At 41.1% G+C, this 23364-nt stretch overlaps 1 protein-coding gene across 1 annotated transcript in view; it reads right to left on the reverse strand.

Annotated features, from left to right (window-relative positions):
* Positions 1-10308: 10308 nt before the first annotated feature.
* Positions 10309-23364, reverse strand: part of DMGDH (dimethylglycine dehydrogenase) — a 47070-nt gene continuing 34014 nt past the window's right edge. Inside the window, exons 15-16 of the mRNA XM_056849027.1 lie at positions 12695-12829; positions 10309-10602 (exon numbers count right to left, since the gene is read on the reverse strand). Of these exons, the coding sequence (XP_056705005.1) occupies positions 10387-10602; positions 12695-12829 (351 nt within the window). The 3' untranslated portion in view covers positions 10309-10386. The remainder of the gene's footprint in view (positions 10603-12694; positions 12830-23364) is intronic.

Raw genomic sequence — 23364 nt, forward strand, 5'->3', positions numbered from 1 at the left:
CCGGGTTGGCACCGAGAGGAGCGGCCACGTCGAAGGAGTCCCGAGTGCGTCGACCAGCTGGTTAGGGGGCACATTTGCAGCAGACGCCAGCTGCAGTTTGCAAGGGTGAAAAGGTCACCGCGCTTGCCTCCAGGTCACGGGGTGCCTTGTTTTGCCACCCTAGATCGCCTCTTTGCGCTTCAAGTCAAACACTCTTGTATAAGCAGAAAAGGGCCAGAGTCCAGTCGCTCCTTAAAGACTCACAACAATATTTTCTGGCAGGGGATGAGCTTGCGTGAGCCACAGCTCACTTCTTCGGATACAGCTAGAATGCGAATCCATCTGTCTTTAAGCAGAGGAGAGGGAATTCAGACAAGCGTTAGTATGTCAATGTTAACAGTATGTCAATGTGAATAGCAGGCGTGATGGGGTGAGGGGTGGTCTGCAGAAGAGTCTGTGATGTCCAGGGGAGAGATGGGTGTGGAGAAATCAGCTTTGGTCATGAGCCATGAATGCAAGGTCTTTATTCAGCCCAGGTCAATGCGTTGACTTTTATACTCTTGTATAACTACCGTTTCCCTGCCTGGCGCACGTTTTCAAATGCAAATTGAATTCCTGCACCCATAAGCCCGTGTTTAAAGATACTGCCTACCATTTAGCCACATCTTCAATCTAACAAAAGCTTGAAATGTATCTAATTCAGGTTGAAGTATTTTGAGTGATTAGGGTTGCCTCTTCGCCGCCGGCTGGAGGTTTTTGGGGTGGAGCCTAAGGAGGGTGGGGTTTGGGGAGGGGCTTCAATGCCATAGAGTCCAAATGCCAAAGCGGCCATTTTCTCCAGGTGAACTGATCTCTATTGGCTGGAGATCAGTTGTAATAGCAGGAGATCTCCAGCTAGTACCTGGATGTTGTCAACTGTATTGGCCACTGTTGCTAAGGGAAATCAAATGTAAGGCTTCCTGTTACATATGAAAGAGCAAATATGGGAGGCCATTTGTTTTAATTGAACGAAGTATACCAGTTCAACAAGTCTGAAGGGAAATTATGAAGTCATTTTTAAAATAACTAGTATTTTAGTCTGCTACAATTAAGTAACTGTAATAGATTGCCATGTTGGTACTGGCATGTTGGTACTGGGCAATACCTAAGTTGTATGAGGTGGACTGCTGTGAAATCCAGGGATATTGGAAGGAAGTATCAGAGATATCAGACATGTAACTCCATCTCCCATACTAATATCTCCATTAAAAAAAAGACAGTCCAAAAATAAACAGAGTAGTTTCTTGCCTCCCCGTTAGTTGTTGGCGTCTTCCTACAGCAACAGCCTGGTGGTTCCCTAGCAACTCCTGACCTCCAATCAAGTCCACACTCTTCCACTTCCTTTTCATACCCTTCAGCCTGTTAGGTGCAGCCGCCCAGGATAAACCACACCTGGCAATCTATTGAGAACTCCTGGCTTGGGGCTAATGCTTGTACCTGGAGCTTCCTTAACCCATTTTGGGGATGTCGGAATGACTAAGAGGAAGTAATCCTGTAGCTACTTTGGTTATGGAACCTAGCTGTTATGGAATTTTTCTTTCACAAATGTCCAATGCTCCTTGCCATAAAAAGCAGCATATTAGGGTACATATTAAAATGGGTGTTTTGGAGACCCATGATTAAGTAAAGAAGATGATACATTTTTGTCATGATCTTAAATTAATAGTAATGATCAAGTTCTGTAATTGTGATTATGTGTGTGCAATTCCTGGTAGTATTTTTATTAATGCTGGGAATAAAAGCATTGTGGTCTGCCCTATGGAAACAGCCCGTAAATATCACCTTGTGAAGAAGAGAGAGAAGACTTGGTTTTTTATACCCCACTTTTCTCTACCATAAGGAGTCTCAAAGCGGCTTACAGTCACCGACCCTTTCCCACAACAGACACCTTGTAGGTGGGGCTGAGAGAGCTCTGAGAAAACTGTGACTAGCCCAAGGTCACCCAGCAGGCTTCGTGTGAAGGAACGAGGAATCAAACCCAGTTCACCAGATTAGAGTCCCCAGTTCTTAACCACTACACCATGCTGAGCAACCAATCAAATCACCCTTCCTTTGATGATTTCCAATGGCCATTAACAAAACTCATTGAATTCCTATACTCATTTGAAAGGGGCCGATGGATTGCAATTGTCATTCTTTGTCATTTGTTCCCAGAGTGACCCACTGAAAAGTACTGTCTTTTATATATTCAGATATGCAGAAAAATTAAGTTTGTAAATGAAAAAAGAACCAAAATACTCCAAAAATTGCCCAGTGGGGACAGAGGATACTCATTGCTTACCAGGAGGAATGAAATGTTGAGGAAAGGCAAAAGCTTAATGATAAAGGGGAACTTGTCCGCTCAAGCACCTAAGAACTTTATAGTATTCCAGAAGGTATATGGTACATATCTCCTTAACTTAGTTTCCACATCCTCTTACATGGCATGGGAGAAGGGGAAGACTAAAATGCCCTTTTCTACAGTGTATTGGTCAAGTACGGCACTAGAAGAGCAGCTTCCTGTGCACCGGATCGTGAAACTTAGTGATTAGTGCTAAAGGGCCACTTGTACTACAATGTTAAGACTATTGACACTGAGGCCTAGATGAATAAAATGTTATTTCTCTAGCCTCAGAGATCAGCTGACTTGCTGTCCTGCACTACACATGAACACATGAAGCTGCCTTATACTGAATCAGACCCTTGGTCCATCAAAGTCAGTATTGTCTAAGACCGGCAGCGGCTCTCCAGGGTCTCAGGCTGAGGTCTTTCACATCAGCTACCTGCCTAGTCCCTTTAACTAGAGATGCCGGGGATTGAACCTGGGACCTTCTGTATGCCAAGCAGATGCTCTACCACTGAGCCACAGCCCCTCCAACCCCAGGAAAGGGAAATCTCCTGGGTTCCCCCCCTCACAATTCCTCACAGAACCCCAACTTGTAAAAATTATATCGGAATCTGCTGTTATTCAGAGTAGCACTCCTAACAGAAACGTTTGCAAAGGCAAATTTTGAAGAACCGTTGTAGTGGGATCTCTAATGTAAACCTCTGAGAGGGGTTGCTATGAGATCTCATTCTTTTCCTTGCTGAAACTTTTGTCTTCTTAGTGTGTAGAAAGTGAAATTGGGAAGAGGTTCTCTTGCATAAATAGTGTTGACATACCTGCGTTATGTCAACACTATTTCTTCAGGAGAACCTCTTCCAACATAACCTTGATACTATTGCTAAATTTTAAAGATGCAACTCAGTTACAGTTTCTGCATTTAAAATGTGTTGAAAATGGAAAAAACACAGCTTTCAAAAAAAAAAAACCTGTTAGTGTTTGACCAGAAAAGTTTGTGAATTTGGATCTTCATGTAAGAAGCAAATAATCTTTGGTGTGCCATTTAGCAGGAATTACATTCATAAAGGATTAGCCATAACCGTGTTATTATGCATGTATTATTTCTGTTGGTTGTGTGCCCATACTGCGTCAGGTGTCCCCCCCCCTCACGTGTTTTGTTCCCTCTAGTGGTTGCTTCGATTTTTTATCTGTGTTTTTCCTTTTCCTTTTTTTTTAAAGGAGTGCTTTAAAAGGCTCCATCTGTAGATACTTTAATCCAAAAACTGGGGTCATGAACAGACTATGGACATTTTCTGCAAACTTGGCAGACCCTTCCCCAGGTGTGCAGAAAAATCTGAATAGAGGGATCGTGGTGAAATCACACAAAACAGAGAAGCAAATGTGCACTCAGTGCACCGAGAAGCCAAGGAGAAGATGTGCAGACAGAGCAGCAGAGAGAGAGGTGGGGCAGAGCGGCAAGGAACAGGTAGATGGGCAGAATGAAGGGGACAGTTGCGTGGACAGAATAGGGAGAAGGGGGATGGGCAGGCAGAGTGGAGAGGGGTGGGTGAGCAGAATGGCAAGGAGGGGTGAATGGACAGAGTGGCGAGGGGGTGGGTGGGCAGGCAGAGCAGATAGGAGAATGGAGGATGGGCAAAATGGCAAGGAGGCGGTGGGCAAAATGGTGAGAAGGGGGTTGTTAGGCAGAGGAGAGGGGTAGGTGGGCAGGCAGAGCAGCAAGGAAGGAGGTGGATAGGCAGAATAATGAGGGGGATAGGCAAGCAGAGTGGTGAGGAGGGGGCAGAAGAAAGGGGGCAGTGGGAGGGCAAGGGGGATGTGGGCACCAGTGTTGTGGGTATTACTGTGGGTAAACTGACTTCAACCATAAGAAAAAGAGGGATATAAATGTTTTTAATTAATAAATAAGGGTGAGAAGGGGTAGAGTGCGGAAGAAAAAGATTGGAGGAGCAAGTGGAAGGAAAGGGTAGAGAAAGGTGGGGGGGGGGGTCAGCAGCCAGAGTTGAAAGCAGGGACCCGTGAGGAAATTTCCTAGTGAGTTTCAGATTTGTGAGCAACATCCATGATGTAAGAAGAAATGGATTGTGCCATGTGTTCCCTCTTCCTATCTACATAGAATAATGAGTTTGAATTCTAGTTATCTTTACCAGGTAGAATATGTTGGCAAAATAATATACACAAAGTATTTGATTTATGGACAACCGGTTGGATCCAACTGTATTTTCTCTCAGCAGAACTTCCCTGACTCCCCCCTGCCGCCCACTGATCTCAACAAAGTGCTGCTCCTGGGGGTTAGGGGGTCCTGAGAAATGACACCCGGGGGGTCTACAACAGGAAGGGAGAATTGGTGGAAATTGCCAGTTTAGTCTGGATCCAACCCAATGTCACCTTTAAGAAAAATCAAATCCCTGAGTAGTTGAACAAAATAGGCCCAAATCACTTAAAGTATAAGAGTATAATTTCCAAATGGATTTTTTTCCCACTCCAGCTAGCACCATGGGCAATGCTGTCAGCTTCTATATTTTACTGTGACCTGCTTTGTAAACGGATATTCAGATCTGTACAATGTAATGTCAACTTGCATTAAATCCCTGGCAATGAAAGGTGCTCATTATTCAAACTGTGTTTCTACTGGCATGTCTTATTTATGCTTCTGCTTCTTTACTGAAGGTCTAGATGTATTGATTCCTTTGCAAGAGTTTGCACTTTTGAGCAATTTTTGCTTAGATGACCTTTGTAAAGGACAGTGAACATGAAGCATTGAATGAAATGAGCGCAAACACGGCATCGTTTTCAGTGTTCGTTTTACGATTCATAGGGCTCCTGGAAAGGAAACTTTATGGCTTAGGACACTGATCAATGTTTTATGAATTTGACAACCTCTCCAGCACTGACAACCCAGCTAGAACTGTCAAGCAATAATATTGGTGGAAAGAGAGCTAGCCCATTATGCGGGAAGCAAGAAACTCATAAGGAAGAATTGTTCATGATCCTATCCAAACTATTTATTCATTTCCAAATTTATATCCAGCATTTCTGCCCTATCAGGGCCACTCAGGCAGCTAACCATTAATTAAAGCATTATAAAAACAGATCAGAAAATGAGATAAAGCCAGAACTAAAATACATATATAAGACACAGTCAGAAATGAAAACGTAAGGCAGGATGGAGGGTCTATTGAGGGAATGCCAGATGGAACCAAAAGGTTTCACCCACTGGCAGAAGACCGTACTAGAAGGGAATTAGTCATAAAATTTAGTCTGAGACTTGCAATGATTCATTTATTCAAGTTTTAACTAAGCTCTGATGATGCTACTGGAACACCTCTTGCACATCTGAACAATGACAGAAAAAATATTGACCTGCTAGGGGCTGTCAATAACATTGTTTGAACTCTTGGTTAAAAACTTGAGTGGATGAATAATTGCACATCCAGACTAAATGGCTGGACTGATTTAAATGTTTTTAATTGAATAGTAGCACTAGTCTTTCTAGTATTGCATGGCAAAGTATTATTGATGTGCTTCACTTGAGTGGTCAGAGTGATCTATACTCAGATCTCTGGTCTATGAATTTCAACCAATAGGAGACACGGCATGGGCGGGAGGTGTAGGCTTGTGACCATGGTGCTGGAAGAAAGGTGTTTACATCCTTCCAGTGTTGTGGTTTTTAATGTTGGATTTATGTCCATTTAGTCATTTGGGTAGGAACTGACCTGTTTCTCCGATGTAGGGAGTGGAAGGGCTTTGCTGACATTTGATGGCATATATAACATTGAAAGATGAACAAGTGAATGAATCTGAGATGGTATGGCTGGTGTCCGGTGATTGTGTTGTTAGAGTGAGCATGGGAACAGAATTGGCATCTTGGTTTGTTCCAGGCCCTGGTCCCAGAGGCCATGTCCATGTTATGAAGTGCATTGATGTGGGTAAGAAGTTGTTTAAGGTTCAGAGGCTGTCTGTGGGCAACAAAAGGTTTGCCTCACAATGCCTGTGAAAGAGGAGTATCATTGTCCAGCGTAGGTTGTAGGTTGTTAATATTATATTTTACTGTGACCTGCTTTGTAAACAGATATTCAGATCTGTACAATGTAATGTCAACTTGCATTAAATCCCTGGCAATTATGTGTGTAAAGTGCCATCAAGTTGCAGCCGACTTATGGCGACCTTTTTTGGGGTTTTCAAGGCAAGAGACTATAGGTGCTTATTATTTACACTGTTTCTACTGGCATGTCTTATTTATGCTTCTGCTTTTTTACTGAAGGCCTAGATGTAGTTAATGTCAATTACATTAACAACCTACAACCTGTTGTTTCATTTGGACCTATCTTCTAGCAGGTTATTCATTGGCATCATTCTGGCTTTGTTGACTGGATCTGAAATAAAACACCACAACACTAAAAAACCATTGGGAGAACATTTTAATCTTTCAGGTCATTCAATTGCTGGCCTAAGAGTGGCAATCCTCAGAGAAGAGTCAAAGGGAGATTAAAACATGAGATTGCTTAATTTAAGTTCATTCACAAGTTCAGAGCAATGGACCCCCAAGGCTTAACAGGGACATAGGATTCTTATCTCACTACAAATGCTGATTTTCTCCCCCCAAGCATTTATCCTCTGCTCTAATCGAGCTGATTAAAATGTGTGTTGAACCTTCACATCCTGAGTTCCTCCTTTGCAACACCCCTTCCACCTCCTGACTGTGATATAAGGACTCGGTGATCTCCCAACTGGTATCTGACGAAGGGAGCACTGACTGTCAAAAGTTTATACCCCAAAATTCTTGTTGGCCTCTAATGTACTACTGGACTTATATGTAGCTGTTTCACTGCAGACCAACATGGCTACCCTCTGAAATTACATTCTGTTTGCATCCTTTAATATCCAAACTCTTACTCCAAGCACTTCATATATTACAATGAATACATATATTTAACACATCGCAAATAATTTTATACCAGAGGATAAATTAAAATAAGACTTGATTTAGTAATACACTGAATTTTAGTTGTACAATGAACTTTCCAGATGAATAATGTATAGCACAACTGATGTGATTATTCATATATTGTGGGAGATCAAAAACATCTTTCTTCAAGGCATGTTTCCACATAATGAGTATCATGTTTCCCCAGCATTCAAACATTCTTTATGTTGCTGAGGGGAAAACTTCCAACTAGCTAATTGATTACTTTGAGCATTGCATGCGTTGCAACATGGTTGCAGAAATGTGACAGTTCCCTATTATTACATCGCTAGTGATACAACCTGAAGTGATGTCAGTTAGTGAACTTTTAAAAGGTATATTACAATAATTTTTGAAACTGTGCATTCCTTCAATGTACAACTCAAGCAAAAGGACACTAATGTCTCCTTTTATACAATAAAATTAACACCAGCAAGGATACCTCCTCCTCCAGCAACACTATTTTGTAAGACTTTTTCTTTTAGTACTTTTCCTCTCTGCCACACATCTGCTCTTTTTAATAAGCAGTGAACAGTGGTATTCCCTATGCATCAAGGGTTTCCCTAAAGGTAAGGTAAAGGTCCCCTGTGCAAGCACTGGGTCATTCCTGACACATGGGGTGACGTCACATCCCGACGTTTACTAGACAGACTTTGTTTACAGGGTGGTTTGCCAGTGCCTGCCCCAGTCATCTACACTTTACCCCCCGCAGCAAGCTGGGTACTCATTTTACCGACCTCGGAAGGATGAAAGGCTGAGTCAACCTTGAGCCGGCTACCTGAAACTAACTTCTGTCGGGATCGAACTCAGGTCGTGAGCAGAGCTTTTGACTGCAGTACTGCAGCTTACCTCTCTGCGCCACGGGGCTCCTGAAGGGTTTCCCTACATATCCATTATGTGGGGATGGATATTTACTGCCTTATACTGAGCCAGGCTATTGGTTTATCAAGGTCAATATTGCCTATTCCGACTGCCAGTGGCTCATCAGGGTCTCAAGCAGAGAGAAGTTTTCTTTCCCAACAGTTAGCACCTGAAATCCTTTTAAGTAAATATGCCAGGGATTGAACCTGGGACATTCTGCATGAAACATGTGTGCCCTTAACCACAGCTCTTTCTATATTAGGGTAACTTGAGTTTTGCACTAAAGATAAAATCAGTTATTTTAAAAATGGCTGGAAATTCTTGCACTGGCTATTGAATACTGGGGTATGGTACTGACATAATGGCATGGGGTAATCTGGCACCAAATGATTGAGCCAGGAAGGAAATGTTGGCTTGACTGTTCTTTTCTCCCTTTGTACACTGCATGCTAATTAGTGACTGCCTGGTTTTCAGCAACCCATAGTTTGCCATCACATACCAATTAGCAAACTGTGGGTTGTGTTTATCCTGGAAATCTTGATGCAAACCTCATTTTGAACCCGGGTTGCAATCCGGGAATGCAGGGCAAGGACAAGCCACAATTTGCCAATTTGGAACCAATTAACTTTTGGCATGTGAGGGGGAAAGGGAGCACTCTACCTAGTGCCACACAGTGCCAACCCATACTGTCATCTAATCTACTTGTTGTTTGTTAAAAATACATACTGGGAGGGAAGGTGGGATGGTACATCCAGATCATCTCAGATCTTGTAAAATAAGGCGGATTGATACTAGGATGGGAGACCACCAAGAGGAAGGCAATGGCAAACCACCTCTGCTTCTCACTTGCCCTCAAAGCCCCTTGCTTGGGTCGTCGTAAGTCAGTTGCAACTTGACAGCACTTACGTAAATACGCAAAAATACACACATAAGATAGTATTCTTCCTTGAAATGTCTTGATTTGAATTGGATTCTCCCCCCAAAAAAAACCTTTGCTGGACAATAAAGTATTCAAAAGTCACTACATATATTTATGTATATTCACCCCCCCTAACTCATCCCAGATCAGTTCTTCAGTAAAGATCTTCAGCCCCACATAAGGAAATAAATGGCATCATCTAATTCCATTCTAGTCTAAGCAGCAAAATGATGTTTTTGTCCACAAAGCCATTTGTAATTGTTGCTTTTTGTTAAGGAGCTCTGAGTGTCCTGGAGCCATTCAACAGCTGGTGTCAGATCAACAGCTGACTAATGGGTGAATTTTCATTATTCTGTGGCAAGCTTTGCAGTAGGGTTCTGCTGGGGAAGATGATACGGTGCACATCATTTATCCCCAGATAAATTAGTATGAATTTGTTTGGTTCAGTAAGGGGTACACAGCACAAGCTGCTAGCTTAAACTGTTGTAGACCCCAGCAGCTATTACTCTTGCCTGGTGCAAATAGTGGTTCCTCTTTAGTACAAATGGTGTATATTTCACATTGCCAAGTTTATCTGCACAAAGCATCGAAGAGAGATAAAGCTGTCTGTTAGTTTATACTAACTGCTAACCAGCTTTGCTGGAGCGGCCACTGTAGAAGGTAGGTCATGCCTTAAAACATTCCTCACTTTGTTCATATGAGCAAAAAAATGGACAATTCACTGCCAGAGGATGCAGTAATGGCCCCAGGCATAGACAGCTTTAAAAGGGACAGATTTATGGAGGATGGGTCTATCAGTGAGAAAGAACCCCCACATTCAGAGTCAATAAACTTATGATTACTAGTGCCAGGAGGCAACACGAAAGGAAGGCCTCAGCCTCTATGCCCTGTTGGATCTCCAGACAAACTGGTTGGCCACTGTGTGAGTCAGGATGCTGGACTAGATGGACCTCTGGTCTGATGCATCAGGGCCCTTCTTATGTTCTTATGAACAGTTACTTCAGTTTATCAAATATTTAAAGCACTGACTCCTATTCCCTTTTCATTTATTCCTATTTAGTAAGAACATTTAAGATCAGGTGATTAGAAGTAAATATCCTGAGCCTGAAATCTTTCTTCATGAGAAACTTATCAAAAGTAGACCTCTCTCTTCTCCTTAGTGATCAGTAGGCTTACTGGCCAGAGTCTCTTTGTGGGTGAAAAATGGGAAACATACCTCTGTACTGGAAGCATCTGTGAATGATACTGTATTTTATATGTAAATCACGTATACCCTACTGAAGAATGACATGTCTGCCTCGTTTAGCCTTTTGCACTCCCACCCTTCTTCTGAAGCCGAGTTCTTGTTGGTTCTGTCATCACCAGCGGTTCTTGCACCACAGTGGCTGGGTAATTTTTTCCTAGTAGTTCAACTTCTAGTTTCTGTCCAATACTGCTAAGTTCCACGGGGACATATGCAAAAGCCAGACTCTGCTGAGTACCATAGCTGTAACTTCCAGATGTGGTATTGCCAACAACCTGAAAAATTACCCAAAGAACAAATCTTATTGGTGCATGAAAGCCCACTATAATTGATGCAGCTTGGGTTATTAAACATCCATTATAATGTCAAATATATGATTGCATGAAACACAGTTGATCTTATATCTGATCTTTTTATCCAGTCAGAAAAAGCTGGAAATATCCTTTTCTAGGAGGCACAGAACAGCGACTACAATACCTACTGCAGAATATCTATTATTATTACAGGACTAATTTGGGTTCAGGGAAGGTGATATCACCCATGTTGCCTATTCTTTGGACCTATGCAGCATCACTGCATTATGCTAACCTCCTCCGAACAGCCATTAAATCATCATACCCCCTAAAAGGATATTATACTCCCAACAACTTACTACTTCTTTTGATACTTTACATGCAACAAATAAATAGTTTTCAGTTATACGAAAAGGGTATATCATTGTAAAAAGGGTCCCACTAGTATAAGAAATTTCCTATTTCTAATTTCTATCCTCTGGGATTTGGGAATCTTGTGTATGTTTAGGGGCTAACTAATAAGATGGTGGCACATTCTGTGTTTTACAGTACATGTGGTATAAATAATGCAGTTGTGACGAAGCAGAAACAGGAGGAGGGTTTCTGCATGTGTCTTGAACCTCTCCCTTGCCTACTGTTGTTTCTGCACAGCCTTCTTCCTCCAGCTGTTTTCTCCGGGTGAGGCTCACAGAAGAAGGGCAGCTGGGGGAGATGTAAGGACCTGCAGTCTTGAACTGCAGAAGGGATCAGGTAAGAAACCCATGTGTGTTTCCCCCTGCACTCCTGGGGCAGCAAGCAAGCAAAGGGAAGTGTCTCCACTGATCTGCATGGAATTCCCTTCTGATACAGTGAGGTTATACTTCATTTTTCAGCCCAGTCACACTATATGGCTTGATGGTCCAATAAGGTCCCTGTCTGGTCCTATATAATTGCTGATTCTGAGCAAGATCCTCAGCCTGCCAAACTATTGCCTTCCTGTCCTTGAAAAAAGGGAGTTGTAAGCAAAACTGGCAGTTGGGTGAAGCGTTCGGCATCCTTTCCTGCCTTTGCTCACAATTTACACACAATTGCATTTGGATACACTGATGCACTTGTAGAAACTCAACATTTTTAATTTTAAAAATGCATGTACTTTGGGAAGGAGGGATGTGGAATATTATAGTATAGCTCTATCTTATCAGATCTTGGAAGCTAAGCAGGATCAGTACCTGGAAGGGAGACCACCAAGAAAGACCCTGCAGAGGAAGGCAATGGCAAACCACATCTGCTTCTCCCTTGCTTTGAAAGCCCCCCCCCCCTTATAGTTTGCTTCATTTTAATTAGGTAGTGTGTGTTGTAAGACAGGTCTGTTACCATTCTATATAATTAACATTTCAGGTTGTCTTCACACCAGAACCCTTATTTCTTCATTCAGTTAATGGCATGTACTTTGCACTGAAACAATATTTTCAGGTCTTAATTTGCAATTAATTTGCCCTCCCCTCCCCAAATGACTTACAGCAACTCCAGCAAGGGGCTTTCAAGGCAAGTTAGAAGCAGAGGTGGTTTGCCATTGCCTTCCTTCGCAGGGTCTTTTTTGGTGGTCTTTCTTCCAAGTACTGATCCTGCTTAGTTTCTGAGATCTGATAAGATCGAGCTATACTATACCATTCCACATCCCTCCTTCCCAAATTACATGCATTTTTAAAATTAAAAATGTTGAATTTTTACAGGTGCATCCATGTATCCAAATGCAATTGTGTGCAAATTCACAAGAACTACAATTGTGAAAGATCAGGACTCTGATCAAAAGGAAGAATGGTAGTAACTATATCTGCACCACTTGCACAAAGAAACCAGGAAATGCATGAGAACAGTGCCTTGGGATATGTATGGTCCCTTGGAGAGTAAAGGCTAGCAGCAAACTGGGAGAAATGATGCTGGTACAAACACACCCTTTGCGTTTATAATGCTATTAAAAAAAAAACCTCGACTTGGTCAAACTTTCCTTGCTGATTTTGAATGTATATATGGATATGTATGTGAAACCCGTGTCTGCTCCAGGTTCAGTTGAAATACAATCTACAGTACTTGCCTTGTTATTATACCAGACACTTTCATTTCCTTCTGGATCAACGTTATCTGTTTCCAAGGTGAGATATACAAGCTGCCGCTGTAGCCCCTTTTCTATAATCTGCTTCAGTGCTTGCTTTCCTATGAAGTCTGCTGGCTGAGAACAAAGATAATGATGATAAATGATTAGTCAGTCGCTGTGACAAGGTTATAGATGCAAGCATTTAAATTTGCCTTTACTTGTTTTCTCATCAATTAAGGTACAGATAAGAGTACAAATTAAATCAAGCCTTGGGGGCTTCATGAATGTGATTTACATCTGATCTATAAAATAGCATGGTTCAGATATTTTACCCCATGTATTTCTACAACTGTTACCTTTAAGATCCATATCTTTCCATTATTAAAAAAAAGATCACAATGAAATGATCTCTGTACATGAGGAAGTAGTGTCAGGTGTACTCTGATAAAATTACCGGTACTGCAAGAAAAAAACCACTTCTCATTAAAATGCTGTGTTGCCAAGGATAGAGGTAGTAGACATTTCTTAGTTAACCTTAGTGTTCATTTTGGTGTGCAGTTCACAGTCATTGCCATTAATTGCAGGTACTGGGGAAATAAAATTCTGGGTTCAGTCAGTGGCATTTTCACTTAAAAGAATCTCAGATAATGGCTGTGGAAAACAGTGACATTTCTACCTTAGTTTTTCTCTACCATCCAGAGTCACTCAATTACTAAACTAGATGGGCCTTATTGTCTCAATAAGGATCTAAGACAGTCCTTTATTGTCTCAAGATACGCTTAGAAGAGATGGTTTTTATTTGCTGACTTTCTCTACCACTTAAGGAAGAATCAAACCGGCTTAACAATCACCTTCCCTTTCACTCCTCACAACATACACCCTGTGAGGTAGATGAGGCTGAGAGCTCTAAGAGAACTGTGACTAGCCCAAGGTCACCCAGTTGGCTTCATGTGTAGGAGTGTGGAAAACAACCAGGTTCACCAGATTAGAGTCCACAGCTCACGTGGAGGAGAGGGGAATCAAACCTGGTTCTCCAAATTAGATTATAACCACTGATTTCGATGTTTTAAAATGGGTATTAGAGAAAGTTGTGGTGGATGGGTCAATCAACAGATTCCAACTATGACAGTTAAATTTTCAGAGGCAGCTACTAGGAGACAAACAACAAACAGCCCTGCAAATGGGCTAGACAGAAGCATTAGCCTAGCCACTTCTGGAAACTGAATCAAGGTGTCTGTTGTGGGGAGGGGAAGGGAAGGAGATTGTAAACTGGTTTGATTCTCCTTAAAAGGTAGAGAAAGTCAGCATATAAAAATCAACTCTTATTCTTCTAGTCTGTATCTCATCCCAAGTGGTATCCCTATTTAGAGCTCCACCTGAGTTTCCCACAGGATAATCTGTAGTATCTCATTAGTTTACCCCCCCCAAAAAAAACACATTTGTTTGCGAATAGGCAGATCTCTTACACTGACACTGGTGCATTGCAGCTCCTGTTCACAAATGAATTTACCCATGACCAGGCAAGTCCTTCATGTCTCCTGTGCTGCCCTTTCCTCTTTGCACAGCACCAAGAGATGCACAGAGATGATGAGAGAAATGAAGGGCAAACCAAAGTAGTAGCCTCCAGAGAGGCCACAGTGGTAGACATACCCTGAGACTGACTGGCAGTCAGCCTGTGCCCATTAAAAGCATCTATCCATAGTAAACCAGATGACACACACTGTGTTGCTTTTTGGTTGATCCCCATATAAAATATGAGGGAAAGGAGAGAAATAATGGCCAGAGTTCTGCATTTTACATTCTGTAGAATATAAATGTGGCACGGATAGCAATCTGCATTTGTAGGCATTAGTTCCCCTAGCAGCTCTGTTGGCCTCTACAAGCTCTAGTCTAGTGAAACTATGCCTTTAAAAGAAACACACACATAGAAATATTTCTAAGTTTCCCTCAGCGCTTACTCTTCAACATTATTCATTTGACTCCCATAAATCTCTCATTTACAAATGGAAAACACAGTTTGCATGAAGGTTAATGCCACGGTCATAATTGGAGCCTTGAGTTTGACCTGGCAACAGATGTGAATGGCTTTAATGGGTCATTTCTAGATTAACTGCATAGAAGGCCGTTAACTCCTGTGAATATATAAACAGGGTGACAGCTCAAGTAATTCTAACTTGCCTTAGCTTTATCTAACATGTCACAAATTGATGTGCGGCAAGGAAGTTCCACACATAAATGATATTTAGCTCTGAGATGGAAGGAGGACGTCAGTTTAAACTTAGATTACAAAACATTATAAAACAGTTATCTAAATAACAGGAAAGTCAGCACTTTTTTTCCCCTTGAATAGTTTAGGGCAGGCATGGAGACAGAAAATGAGCGGCAGACTTTGATTAAAATGTGAGAAAAGGATAAATGTGGACCTTGTCTGAGTACGGTATTTCCTTTCCTGTAGATAATAAGGGGGAAGTAAGTATAGCCCTTTAATTACAATTTAATTTTATTATAATGTATATTTCCCACCTCCCGCCCACCACCACCATTCCATCTGCAGTATTGTGATAGTAACAGTGACTTGCTTTACAAGGTTAAGCTAAACATTGCCCCAAGATAATGTATGTGGATTTATTTTAATTACTTAATTTATGCCCTGCCTTTCTCCACAATGGGGACCCAAAGAAGTTTATATCATTCTCCTCTCCTCCATTTTATCCTCACAACAACCCTGTGAGGTAGGTTAGGCTGAGACTGGTCCAAGGTCACAAAGCAAGCTTCCATGGCAGAGAGTGGATTTGAACCTGGGTTTCCCAGATCCTAGTCCAAGCCTTTAACCATTATACCATGCTGGCTCTCTGACTGAAGTGCTTCTTACTGAAATTACTCCAATACAAAATGCTTTAGGGTTATGGACATTTTAGCATACCAGCTACTATTTTTCTTCATGTCACACTAGAGATTGTCATTACCAATGCACACTCTTATTTGTAATAAGCGGTTGTTGCTTAGAGACAGGATTGCACAGATGTGATTCTACATTAACATAAGCTGTTATTTTTTCGCTTGATACAGCAGTAGTAAAAGGTAATATGTGTATCAGCAGATTTGCAATTCTGAAAGTCAGGGGTATATACCCAAGATGTGGTCATGGCTGCTAACTTGGAAGGCTTTAAAAGGGTAGTGGACATGTTCATGGAGGATAGGGATATTCGTGGCAACTAGTAAAAATGGATACTAGTCATGATGCATATCTATTCTCTCCAGGATCAGAGGAGCATGCCTATTATATTAGGTGCTGTGGAACACAGGCAGGATGGTGCTGTTGCAGTCGTCTTGTTTGTGGGCTTCCTAGAGGCACCTGGTTGGCCACTGTGTGAACAGACTGCTGGTCTTGACGAACCTTGGTCTGATCCAGTATAGCTTTTCTTATGTTCTTATATAATATATGCAATTTATACTAGAAAAGATAAATAGCTAAGTACCTCAAGTACACCTTTTTTGCCATATTGTATGTCTTGCTTCTGAATAAATAAAATAAACTTCCAAAAACTGGCTTATAAGATACTCAAACCTTCACCGTTTATTCATGTACATTACTTGATTTATTTTTAAATTCTGAATACAGAACCAAAATCATAATATGAGGAAGTGATTCATATGAACCACATCTGGCTATTCAGAGTAATACTGATTTTCTAGAAGGAAAATGTGTTTAGTGTATTACAGTTGTTCCACAAAGATATGCAATTTATACTAGAAAAGATAAATAGCTAAGTACCTCAAGTACACCTTTTTTGCCATATTTTATGTCTTGCTTCTGAATAAATAAAATAAACTTCCAAAAACTGGCTTATAAGATACTCAAACCTTCACCGTTTATTCATGTACATTACTTGATTTATTTTTAAATTCTGAATACAGAACCAAAATCATAATATGAGGAAGTGATTCATATGAACCACATCTGGCTATTCAGAGTAATACTGATTTTCTAGAAGGAAAATGTGTTTAGTGTATTACAGTTGTTCCACAAAGATAAGGAACAGGTTATGGTTAATCCGGAGAGGAGACGATTGAGAGATGATATGGTAGCCTTCAAGTATCTGAAGTGCTGTCTTATAGAAGAAGGAGCGGAGTTGTTTTCCGTTGCCCCAGAAGGTCAGACCAGAACCAATGGGTTGAAATTAAATGAAAAGAGTATTTGGCTAAACATTAGGAAGAACTCCCTGACAGTTAAGAGTGGTTCCTCAGTGGGACAAGCTTCCTTAGGAGGTGGTAGGCTCTCCTTCTTTGGAGATTTTAAAGCAGAGGCTAGATGGCCATCCGACAGCAATGCTGATTCACTATGAATTTAGGCAGATTATGAGAGGGAGGAGCAGTAAGGGATGAGCCAGTGCTCAGCTGTCGTGGCTCTTACATGCCATGGGTACTGCCGATCGCCACTCTGGGGTCAGGAAGGAATTTTCCTCCAGGCCAGATTGTCTTCCTCTGAGCATGCAGCAGGGGTCACTGGGGGAGAAGGGGAGGTAGCTGTGAATTTCCTGCATTGTGCAGGAGGTTGGACTAGATGATCTTTGGTGTTCCTTCCAGTTCTGTGTTTCTATTATCACCCATCATTCATAGTCTGCCTTTCTCACTGGGACTCAAGGCAGACTACAAGTGTGATAAAAAATTTACAGTCAGTAAGTGGATTACAACAAAATCAAATCAGTCAATCTGCAAGTGCCTTATTTATTTATACCTCGCCTTTCTCCCCAGTGGGGACCCAAAGCAGCTTACATCATTCTCATCTCCATGTTACCCTCACAACAACCCTGTGAGGTAGGTTAGGCTGAGAGTGTGTGACTGACCCAAGGTCACCCAGCAAGCTTCCATGGCAGAATGGGAATTCGAACCTGGTTTGCCAAAGGTTCTGCTTCCAGGCTCTTTAAGAAATTGTTATGATTACCAAGGGAATTATGCTGCCAACTTTTTAAATAAGGAAACCACTGTATACATAATGTATTAATTCTAGATCATTCCTTCAGGGATTCATTCATTAACAACCCACCTTCTATTCTTTAACTCAAATATATTCTCATGTGAGTTCCCCCCCCCCGAGACAGTGTTATTTACTTTGCGTCTTAATTTCTGAAAGAAAATAAGGCTGCACCAGTAAGTAGGAGGGAAAAAGGGGGAAACTCTCCCTCATACCTTCTCCCCCCTTTTTCCCCTCTTTAATTTTTGAACCAGACCACTGTCAGTAGCAGTTCCTAATAATTTTTAATTTGAAATGTATAGAGTGGATCCACAGTATGAACAGAAACTCCCAAATTATGAGTTTGTTTTCTTATGTGGTCAGAAAAAATAAAATGAGGTAATTAAGGACAATGAGGCTTGGGTCCCTAGGAGCCAAAATATTATAATTAAATGTGCAAAAAACTGTCAAAAAGATATGCATACATCTTTTAATAGTGGTTTAATTGGTAAACCTCTTATGATACTGGAATGGATCCAAATTATATACACAAAGCTACTCAACTGAGTAAAAAAGCACCAACATCTGCTGCAATCTGCTTTAACTATCACCTTACAACACTCAGGAGGCCAAGGCTGTGCAATATTTTGAAATTAATTATTCTTCATTGGCCATTCTTGAATAATTTCGGGACATATTTCCAAATTATATCCCCTGGACAGGTGAACACAGAAAAGACATTTGCCCCTGGACAAATATTTGGCAGACATCCTATTCCGAACAGTGACACCAATACATTATTTTTTTAAGGGGAAACCAGAAAGATTTGCCTTACTTCTGAATTCCTTTCTGCCATTGAACTATTACTCCTATTAATCCTAGTTCCCACATGTAAAAGAATGGGGTTGCAATGAGCTGGCAGAGACATGAGGTGGCAGAATGGACCATACCCCTTCAGACTGCAAGCAGAAAATCATGGAAGATCACTATTTAGAGTCCTCCTCTGTATTAAAAAATATCCCCTTCAAAGAGCAGAACAACATAGCAAGGATTAGATCCTTAATCCCTACTGAACATGGGAAGGAACATTCTAAACTGGAATCCCCCACCGGCAGTCTGAAGTGATACAGCCCATTCTGCCACTCCATTAGCATCTCATTCTTCTGCATGTGTGAACCCCTTCCCAGAGTGGTGTCGTAGTTAAGAGCGGCAGACTCTAATCTGGAGAACCAGGTTCAATTCCCCACTCCTCCATATGAAGCCTGCTGGGTAACCATGGGCCAGTCACAGTTACTCTCTCAGCCACACCTACCCCACAAGGTGCCTGTTGTGAGGAGAGGAAGGGATTGGGATTGTAAACGGTTTTGAGACTCCTAAAGGTAGAGAAAAGTAAGGTATAAAAGCCAACTCTTCTTTTTCCCAGTATGCCTGCATTTTTGGTATTCTTGTTTTTTCTTTGTTACTTGGTAGTGACCACCAAGGAATGCCAGGGTTTCTGTGCAGAGGAAGGCACTGGCAAACCACCTCTGTTAATCTCTTGCCATGAAAACCCCAAAAAGGGGTCACCATAAGTCAGCTGCGACTTGACGGCACTTTACACACACAGTGACTTTGATACAGACTGGAATTCCAAAGTGCAGTTTGTATTGTTGGGAAACTGGGAACCGTCAGCACCTGGGAGTTGCTCGTCTACTACTTAGTCTAGAAACGCCAAACTAAAAGCTGTTTCTCATATTACAAAATTCTCACACAGAAGGCACTTCTGCAGAAGTTAACATGAATACCATATGCAAATTGTAACATGACCATTATACACGCATGTTTTTCACTCTCGTATACTCACACTGTGATCACGCATACTATGATCCTTGTGGTAGTTTCACATTAATACCTATACAAAAGGCACTTCTGTGTAGGAATTTTAAAAAATGTTTTATAGATTATGGTGTTTTATTTATTTATTTACCCTTACAAATGAAAACATCTCATTGCAATAACTTCTGTCTGCAAGGTGGTACTGTTCTATATGTCATGTGAATAATCATAGCTCGATAAATGTTATGAAATGGAGCTTTCTGAGCTGTTAAGTAGCAACACTGCCATAATGTACACACAAACACAGCAGAAAACAGAGGGAACAATCCTAAACGGGTTTATTCATAAGTTCTATTTTATTCAATATGGCTTCCTCCCAGGAATGTGTTCTTAGAGTTCAAGTTTATTTAAAACAGTCATAGACCAGAATATAAATAAGAACACAATCCATAAGTAAAATAGCTTACATACTACCAATATACATCTTATTAAAATACGAATTTACATAAGGCATCTTTATATGCCACTCCGCCTTTTCTTGATTTTAAGAACCAGCCAACCAAATTTGGCAATTTTACAGGTAATCTCCTGCTGCTTATCCGATAGCAGGATTGAAAGAAGAGACCTTCTATTTTCATGAGGGTAACATGCAATTATAGGCACAATCAGGGATTCTCTAATCTGACTATATAGTCTACACTCAAAAAGAATATGTTCTAAAGTCTCTACAGAGCCATCGCCGCACTCACATAGACAACTTCCATATGGCACGCCTCTATATCTTCCCTCTAGAACAGCTGTGGGTAGCATGTTATATCTTAACAAGGTAAAAATCCTCCTATATTCCTGGTTATCCAATAACTTAATATATGGCATCATGACCACCCTATTCAACCCACTTATATCATAAAGAGGGCTCCTTAGCCTATTCATATCGTGCTGTCTTTCGACATCCAATATACGGAGTTTAACAATTTCTCTTGCCTGAGCATAGTCATTTGTTTTGTAAAGTTGTTTCGACAGGCCATAGTAGCTCAGTTTTTGCTCGATCATCTTACTCCAAGGGGAGACAAAGGTATCTGCCAGGGTGAGTGAAACAAGTCGCCCAGGGAAGTAAATCAGCTTAAGCCAGTAAAAAATGGCAGCGATCCAAACTCTAGCCTCAACCGTAACCATTCCAACCTCCAGTCGAATGGCAGCATTTGACACTCCAGTAGATACTTGGAGGATATTTCTTAAAAATTTAGATTGAGTTTTTTCAAGTAACATCTTATTTGCCATTATACAGAGTGGGGCTCCATATAATAATTGAGCCAAGGATTTCATATTAAAAAGCTTAACAGCGGCCGCCACATTCCTACCCCCCTTAGACCAATAAAATCTTTGAATAGCCCCCGCACTCATCTGAGCATTCAGTGAGACATGGGCTAAGTGGGCATTCTTCGAACCAGACTCTTGTAAAGTTACACCTAGATATTTATAGGTATGTACCTGTTCTATCGGGGTAGTGTCTATACGCCATGAGTGGTTTTTTGGCCTCTTAGCAAAGGCCATTATTTTTGTTTTTGAATAATTGATCTCCAAGCAGTTCTCCTTACAGTACTGGTTAAATGCATGGAGGGCCCTTCTGAGACCAATGGGAGTTCTAGATAGTATTACTGTATCATCAGCATAAAGAAGAAGATGTAGGTGTTTGTCAGCTAACTTAGGAGGATGAAACGCTGGACTTCTCAAATAATCCACAAGATCATTAATGTAGAAGTTAAACAGTAAGGGAGCCAATATACAGCCTTGTTTCACTCCCTTTAGTGTTCTTATTTCCTTGGTCAGCTGACCCTGGGGATTACATCTTATTTTAATAGAGGTGTTTTCATGTAAGGCTCTAATCAGAAATAACAGTCGCCTATCTATATTGGTTGCTTCCAGTTTTTCCCATAGGATGATTCTAGACACAGAATCGAAAGCTGACTTAAGATCAATAAATGCTGTGTATAGGGAGACCGTTGATTTAGAGGAGTATTTAGCTATTAAATGCTCCATAATCATACAATGGTCCAAGCATGAGCGACCCTCTCTAAATCCGGCTTGTTCTTCTGAAAGGCAATTTTCCTGTTCTAACCAATCTCTAAATTTCCATTGCAGATGTCTTGCGTACAACTTACTAATTATGTTTAATAGACTGATAGGTCTATAATTGGCTGGGTTTTCTTTGCAACCTTTCTTATAAATAGGGACAATTATTGCTAGGCCCCAATCAGGAGGGATCCTACCTGTTCTATCAACTGCAGTGAATAGTGCTGCCAGGAGGGGTGTCCACCATTCCACATTCCTTTTAATTAGGTCTGCAGAGATTAAGTCACTTCCCGGAGCTTTACCGTTCTTTAGTGTACCTATAAGATTCCTCACCTCTGCATATTGCACAGGGGGCCAGCATGGGACACTATTCAAGTTCTCAGTGGAGGGGGCTGGGCTCTCCAAGCTAGAGTAGAGGGATCTAAAATGTTTTTCCCATGCTTCAGGTAGAATAGTATTATTGAACGCCATAGTGGAATTGGTAAAACGGCTCGAGGTCAAGGACCAAAATAACGATGAGTTTTTATCCCTTATTGCTTGTGTTAGCTGTTGCCAAGCTAACTCCATTGACTCCTTTTTTTTCTTACAGATGAGGGCTTTATAATGAGACTTTAAGCTCTTCATTACCCCCATCAAGGCCTCATTCTCACTACATCGATATTTAATATAGGTGGCACTAAGGGCCCTCTTGGCTTCCCTGCATTCACTGTCAAACCAGGTTTTGGAGTGTACATTTATCCTCTTTTTAAGTATATAGTTAGGCTTAGTAATCACTTTGTATATTTCATCCGTTATCTGTTCATAGCATTCTAGCTGTGTGTCAATGTTTTCATCAACTAGTAACCTCTGAGCTAAGGCATTTAGAGGACCCGATTGAAGGAGTTCTTTAATACTTTTATCAGTTCTATCATTCCACCTGACTCTACAGTGTTTTCTCTCGTAAGTAAGGGTCTCTTTGTGTGTTTCTATAATGCGCAGGTTAATATCTGGGGAATCAAACATCATGATAAGTGGTAAGTGATCACTATCATAAAAAGAGGACACCTCAAAGGATTCAACAGCTTGGACAAAGTTGTCAGATACCATAATATAATCTATAACACTCTTCCTAGTTCCTGAACAATAAGTAAATTCCGCCGGATGGTCGTTAGGATATGAGCCATTTAAAATTAAAAATTTGCAGCTGTTTGCCATCTGTGTTATCCTGTATCCGGCATAATTTGATTTTAAATCTTTGGAGGATCTAGGAAATGGAAGAACTGGATTCCTAATTTCGGGAAAGCAAACCTTGTATTTCATGTGTAAGCTATTGTCATCCCTTCCCACCCTGGCATTAAAGTCCCCGCCAATGATCACATAAGTTGTTGAATTGACCTTTATAAGATGTCCTATGTAAGCCTCAAGCCCCGCCCATACAGTCTCAATTTGAGATTTAGTTTTAAAAGGGGGACAGTATATATTAATTATTAAATAAGATATCTGCTTATAAAATATGACCACAGCCATAGCAAGTTTCAAGTAAGGAGCTAAAACTTCAACTCTAATATTCAGGGCTGTGGAAACTAAAATCCCCAGACCCCCTTTTGCTCTACCATGAGGGGAGGGATCAGCCGCTAAATCGTATGCTTTAAAACCATTAAGTATTGGAGTATGTAAACACCAGGTCTCTTGTACAAGTATAAAATCAAGTTTAGTTAAAAAATTATATGTATCCTGATCCCTAATCCTTGCCTCCCAGCCCATAACATTCCAGGAGACCAATGAAAGAGTCTGTGGTGCAGTTCCAGAGTTCAGTAGTAATGCCCCATCCAGTCAGTCCGCAGATATC

Source organism: Euleptes europaea, chromosome 4 (assembly GCF_029931775.1).
Source record: "Euleptes europaea isolate rEulEur1 chromosome 4, rEulEur1.hap1, whole genome shotgun sequence".
Taxonomy (NCBI): Eukaryota; Metazoa; Chordata; class Lepidosauria; order Squamata; family Sphaerodactylidae; genus Euleptes; species Euleptes europaea.